Below are 6726 nucleotides of genomic sequence, written 5' to 3'. Positions count from 1 at the left end.
ATGTATTAGAGATTGTACTCACTTTTTACAAAATTAATACAAATATAAAGTTCAAGTTCCAGTTCCATGAAATAAATTTCTTTTGAAATCTTGTATGAACAGTTATATTTTTAAAAATTTTCTTTTCATATTGATATTTCATTAACAAATTAATGGTTTATTTAACTAGGTAAATAATATATACAAAACACATTATAAATTTAATGTTTGAATTTTAAAATTTGTGTTCTAAACTTTAAAAATGGGCAAATAGGTCTTCAACTTTCATTTTGATGTTTGATAAATAATTTTAAAATTTTAAAAATTAATTAATATTTTAAATATAAAATTGGTTTTTCTAAATCTAATAGAACCCAACCCACAACTTCTAATTTTTTAAAAGTTCAACAACCAAATTTATAATTTTGAAAGTTAAAAAACCTAAATAGATACAAAATGTTTTTGATGTTGGGCTTGGGTCCAATTTTCTAGCTAAATGGGCCAAGGAGTTTCGAAGTTATCCAAGCCCAATTCTGGAGTTCCATGAACAGTTGAACAAACCGACAGTCTGGCACTTCCAACGTTCGAAAATCTTCAAATTTCAAGTGGCTATTTTTAAACAACAAAACGAAACTGACAGTCCAATCAAATCCCCGAAGGACTTATTTCCGCTCATTCTCTTCATTTGCCTCAATATTTTCATCAAGAATTTCACTCGCTTCATCTTCAAATGGAGAATTCTGATCAAGTAATTTCATCATCAACTACAAGCAATCCCTCCCTGTTCTCCAAATCCGGTGAGTCTCTTGCCCTAATTTCTAAGAAAACCACTGAAAAATCAATATCTCATGGTTCTTTGGATTTTCCTTTCACTTTCTTTTCTATGCTTAGATTTAAACCAGTTTCGATTTCTACTTTAAGGAATTTGTTTATATTTCTTGCTTGTCAGATGAAAACGATCAAAATTATCCTCCATCCGTTGCCAATTTGGATCGGGGAAAACTAGGGGAAATGGAAAAGGTGGTTAAGAAGAAGGTTTTAACTGAACGAAATGAGGCCATGGATCCGAAATTTACTGAGAATTCGTCGTCGGAAATCCCAAAAGTGGATCCAAAACCCTCTTCTTGTCAAGTGGATGTGTTTCAGACCACATTGCCCTATGATCCATTGACAAATTACCTCTCTCCTCGACCTAGATTTCTACGATACAAACCAAATAAACGACGGGAGATCTTTTGGAGAATTGTTGGCGAGGATTCTTTTTCGGTTTCTCACACTTCATCCTCGGAAGAAGAAGAAAGGAAAATGAAAGAGGAGGAGCTTGAGGTGGAAAGTGAGGGGAAATCTAATGAAATTGATGATGAAGGTGAGGGAGATAAGGAGGAGAACAGAGGTTGGACTGTGAAAGAGTTGTTGAAGTTTCTGCTTGTAGTCGCGAGTTTGATTCTTTCTACCTTGTATATCACTTCCATGAACTCGCCTTCACCTTCATATGAAGTTTCAGGGGCCTTCAGGTCTGGTTCTTTCCCAATTTTGAATCTCACAAGCGAGTTTGAGTCGAATGCAGTGATGGAATCCATTTTCGCAAAAGGAAGTAATTTCTGCGATGAAGAAGTAACTGAGGCTGCTTCAATGAGGAATTTTGAATATGTAAGCCAATTGAACAGTCAAGAAGATGCAGAAGACAGAGGTTTTATTGAAGAAACTGAGATATTGAATGGTGAGATTGGAGGTGATAAGACTGTAAGAGTTGAATATACTGAACTTGTTGAAGAAGCAAGAGAAAAACCACTAGCTGGGGGAAGTATCACTGAGGAGATGGCTGAAGGTGAAAAAAATGGAGTGGAGTTGCTGAACTTTGAAGATACTGGTGATAGGGAAAAAGGAAAAGAATCTGAAATCTCAAATACAACATCTTGTGAAACATCAGAAGAAGATGAAACCGCTGAAGCTCCAAACGTCAATGGATTTGATGAGGACAAGCTGTTATCTAACATTTTAACTGAGGTAGATGAAAAGGAAGAAGGGGGAGATTTGGAAATGATTGAAAGCAACACAGGGGAATCTGAGAGTTTTGTGCTTGAGGCGGATAAAATCACCATTTTGGAGGGGATAATCAACAACTTATTCAGTTTTGGTGAAGATTTGGAGAAACTGAAGTCTGAGCTTGTTGAGCTTATGCACACTGAAACTGAGTCTGTGCTTAAGGCTGTACTTGGACTCACGGTATCATCTGTAATGCTGACTTGTTTGGTCTTGTCTTTCCAACATAAGAAAAAAAAAGATGATACAAAAGTACCAGCCATTTCTGTGAGTGTAGAAGCGTTGCTGCAGGATCCAGTTGCAAAAGCTGAGAAAGTTGTGACGAAGGAATCACCTTCAATTAAGGCCACTTTTGATGTTCATGGATCAAAAAATGAGCTTATCAGGAATGTTGATTCTTTCAAAACACTCTCGCCTTCAATTCATTCAAGTGATGAAAGGGAAAATTTCAAAGAAATGTACCACGTTGAAGCTTCAACAGTTCAGTTTCTTGGTGAGTTCGTATTTGGAGAGATCAACAATTCTCTTAAGAACGAAAGTGGATTGAAGAACTGGATGATTGAGGTTGAAGATAGCAATTTTCCTGGTTCAATTGAAGAGAAACCAGTGAGCAAGAATATGAATTCTGGACCCGAGCAAGCTTTGTCAGAGTTCTCTGCCACTACTTCTTCCCCATCGTATGGGAGCTTCACCACTAAAAAGAAGATCGTAAAGAAAGAGGTGAGGATAGTTTTAACCTGTAAGATTTTTCTTCCTTGACAATATCAATATTTTGAAACCATTGACGAACAGTTCGTCTAAAGTTGCTGATTTTCATCTGTAGGTGGGAGGAGATGGTGAAGTAAAGTCAATCCCAACCCCAGTGAGAAGATCAACCAGAATTCGAAACCGTATGATGTCGCCATGAAACTTCATTGCCATTGCTTGCTCTTCTGCTTTTTTAACATTACTTATTATAGGAACAGCACTCTCCGTTGTTCATATTTTTTGTTTAGATCCACTCTAGTATTCCTGAAATCCATCCTAGATAGACTTCATAACTGATAGCCATTTAGATTAGCTTCTCTCTCTTAGAGAGTTTAGTAGTATCGTTAATATTCTTTCCTCCTTTTGGTTCAAACTTCTGAAGTAAATAGTTGATCATTTCTAACATCTTCTATAACAAAGAATATCAATCATTCGTATCACCTGCGTCAAACCATTTAGTGTATTTGGGGAAGAAAATAAGCTCTCGATTTTAGTATAATTGAATGAAGTGTAGTAGTCTCTATTAGAAACTCTCATTAATGCTGAGAGAGTAAATATTGCCTACAAAGCCAGCCACATGATTTTCATTTGCATTCCTATTTTACAAGCAAAAGTTAAGGGAAAAAAAATGGCCAATTTAATGTTGGAAGTGCTCAGGTATCAAAAGCTCTCATCATATACAGGAATGGAAGGAGGTCTACAACCAGCCAAAGTACTGCCTCTTCTAACTTGGACAAAAGACAGAACTTTTCGATGCCTTCTTAAAAGTTGGAGCCTTTGGAAGGGTGTAAGAAGACTTGTGGTTGTCCAAGCCACCTGCATAGCTCTTACATGTATTCAGTCTCCTGCTGTATGAATTTACCTTCTTTGGAAGGTCTTCTATGCTCTTTACACTTGATAGAGATGTAAAAGACTGAGACTTCCCCTGATAGAACATTGATAGTCCTCTCCTGCACATAGAGTAGTTGGTGTTAGAAATTTTAGAACAAATTTAAAAATAGTTTAAAGAGTCATACTTATGATTCTCATGAAAGAGATTCATCAAAGCTTACTTGATTGGCAGTTGAGCAAAAAGCTCCGTGAAATCCTCTAATGGTCCATTGGATTGAGATGAAGAATTCGAAGTTGATGAACATGCATCGTCTGCCAAGTCTAGTGAAGATAGCGATTCACTTGAAATCGTTGAATCTTCAAATGACGATGTTGAAGATGCAATGTTGTAGTGATCATCTCCCTTGGTGGTCGTCCATTGATCTTCTAATCCAGCATGGAACTCTTGGTGTACTGTAACTGAACATGGTTGATGAAGCACAAGTCTTTGTATTTCACCCATAGTGAAGAAGATGAAGAAGAAGAACAGGAACAAAAGAGCAAACACAAAGTAGAAAGAAAAAGCAGAATTTGATAAGGTTTGGTGCTTTTGGTTGCTTGAGCTTTTGATGTATTTATATTATAAAGATAAGCCCTTTGAACATAAATAACCTTGAATCTCTGACATTTCTTGTGGAATATTTTATAGGCATCCAATTATAAAAAAGAAAGAGAAACTTCCAAGAGTGGTTGGCTTATTTTTCAAAAGGAAAATGCAGGTCTCACGAGGCATGGGATCTTCAAACAACCGATAAAAAGTCCATCATCAAATATGGCCCAAAAGAAAAAATGTCAACCAGTGGCCCTGAAAGCACAAAAGCTCCATGCACTGGATGGTGACACAAAGATGCAGGGTCTAAATTACAAAATTTCTATGAATAGAGAAAAGAGATTTGAAATAAATAATGTCCTCTGCTTTTAATTGAATGCCTTATCTTAAGATTCTTCATTATCTTGTGTTATGGTATGAATTGCTTGACCTTTCCAAAGTTTGGATTGAGGAATTGAAAAGTTAGGGATAAGCTCAAAAAAGAGGGGATGAGGAGATCTCTATCCATCCACATAAGAAGAAGGGTCACTATCTTTCTTTTATGTGGGTATTTCCATATCTTATTTGGAAGAGAGAGAATCTTTGGTCAAAAATCTTGTCTCTAAAAAAACACATGGTAGATGCAAGGAAACTAGGATGCACATAACATTGGTAGGTGGGGACAACCTGTTCAATTAGAGAAATTTGAAGCCTTGGCCTTGGTCTTAGGGGACAAATTGCAATTATGTTTTATGAAAACCATGTGTTACTCTATCCAAACATTAGATGATCAACATCTTCTTAATCATTCTTTGCTTTTATTTTTCTTCCAATTTCTAATCTCCAAGCCATATTTGGATAAAAATAAGGCATGTTTGGATAATTTTCTTTTTTAAAGGGGAAAAAAAGGAAAAAGTTGTTTGACAATGTATTCGTTTTCATAACATTTCTATTTTTTAAAAAAATTATATATTAACACGTAGTTTGATTTAAAAAATAGTATTGAGATCTTAGTAAAAATTTTCAAATTAGAAAACTTGAGTGTTATTTGGTAATGATTTTGTTTTTAATTTTCTGTTTTTAAAATCTAGGTTTGTTTTCTCCTCAATTTCATAATATAATTTATTCTGAAAACATAAAATAAGTTTTTAAAAGGGATCTTTTTTAAATATAAAAAAATATTTAAAAATATTTAAACTTTAAAACAAGAAGTTCCAAAAGTACAAAACATTTTTAGAACTTTTTACTATAAAAGTGTAAATATTTTTTGGATTTTTCTATTTATAAGAATTTTTCTTTTAAAAACATTTTTTTTTAATTTATTAAATCTAGCATGGTTTTTTTAAATAATTTTTTTAAAATATTAGCAAAAAGTAAAAAACTAAACTAAAAGTATGCAGGTGTTTTCTCAAAGTTGGAATAATTAGGATCTTTAGTGATATAAACACACTCATTATGAAAGAAAAACACAAAATTTCATACATGTAGTAAATTCATACAAAAGTATCTTTTTAAGTAAAAAGCTGCATCACTAATGCATTTCAACGTAGGAATTAAAGAAATTTACTAAGTGTTGCAGTCAAGGCTAACACAAGGGGTATGCGTCTGAGAATATTCGACACATGAAGGATATATTGGTTCGTGCATTTCCTGTCAAATCATCACTTACAGGCATGGGCATCTGACTGGTGACATCTGAACATTTCAAAAGTGGTAGGCGGCTGCTTCAGGGTATGAAATTTAATGCAAGTTCAATCACTGAGTTGTTGAGATTTGCCTATATTAGGAGAAACCACCTTCAGAATAATCCACATTCAGAATCATAGTTAGACATTTTAGAGCTAGACATTTAAAAACTTTTCTTTTCAGCACCACCTGGGTTCCCCACCCTCAGAAGCTGAATTTGAAGCCGACAAGTTTAGTGGGATGGGCACTTCTGCACTAGGTGATCTCCGTCTTATATTGTCGGCCTCCTAGAATGGACGAAGCAGATTCTATATCTCTTGTTTCATCGGGAGATTTTGGATAACACTGGCATTTATGGTGTTGTCCGAGTCGCGCAAGAGTCTTACCATAGGGGGATGCAAACATTTATTGTTGGGGGGCTTGTGAGTAGTGGAGCTGGGTGACGAATACTCGAAATTGGAAGAAAAAAAACCTTGTGGGACTTGAAGAAAATCGTTGGCCTTCCTATTTATGGCCAGGTTTATGACGAGTACACTCCTTGGAATGAAGAGTTGTACGGCTTCGACAAGATTTCGAAAGAAAAGTACCATTCGGAGTGTGCCCGGGAACTCTTCGCGAAGTACCAACGCTTGACGCTTCATAATCAATATACAAAAGTTTACCATCATGTATGTGTTCAATTGAGAGTCAGGCCCTACAACCTAATAGTGCCAAGAAGAAAGGTATGTCAGAGACGACCTACTTACATTCTACCACAAGTCCAACGGTATAATATGCTAGAAAAGAAGAAGTCCTTGCTGCTACGAACCCGACTCCGAAATTCTCAAGTGAGATGACTTAGCCGCATTCTTGGCTCTCTGGTTGAGCTGCTT

At 35.5% G+C, this 6726-nt stretch overlaps 1 protein-coding gene, 1 long non-coding RNA gene and 1 pseudogene across 3 annotated transcripts; 2 read left to right on the top strand and 1 right to left on the bottom strand.

Annotated features, from left to right (window-relative positions):
* Positions 1-245: 245 nt before the first annotated feature.
* LOC150038835 (uncharacterized) lies at positions 246-3209 on the top strand. The gene is made up of 3 exons (XM_090313454.1): positions 246-776; positions 929-2742; positions 2846-3209. The coding sequence occupies exons 1-3, from the start codon at positions 710-712 to the stop codon at positions 2927-2929; spliced, it is 1965 nt and encodes a 654-aa protein (XP_090169580.1). The 5' UTR covers positions 246-709; the 3' UTR covers positions 2930-3209.
* Positions 3210-3257: 48 nt separating this feature from the next.
* On the bottom strand, positions 3258-4295 carry LOC120070129 (uncharacterized; annotated as a pseudogene). Its single transcript, XR_016529484.1, has 2 exons — positions 3822-4295; positions 3258-3719 (listed from the first exon to the last, which is right to left on the bottom strand). The product of XR_016529484.1 is annotated as an uncharacterized LOC120070129 (transcript).
* On the top strand, positions 4043-4976 carry LOC150038834 (uncharacterized). Its single transcript, XR_016529499.1, has 2 exons — positions 4043-4178; positions 4289-4976. It is a non-coding gene; the product is annotated as an uncharacterized LOC150038834 (long non-coding RNA).
* The last annotated feature ends 1750 nt before the right edge of the window (positions 4977-6726 follow it).

Source organism: Benincasa hispida, chromosome 1 (genome assembly GCF_027475165.1).
Source record: "Benincasa hispida cultivar pf3 chromosome 1, pf3_genome.v1.1, whole genome shotgun sequence".
Lineage (NCBI taxonomy): Eukaryota > Viridiplantae > Streptophyta > Magnoliopsida > Cucurbitales > Cucurbitaceae > Benincasa > Benincasa hispida.
Note: the sequence above shows the minus strand (reverse complement) of the source record. Positions and strands in the feature narration are given on the sequence as shown.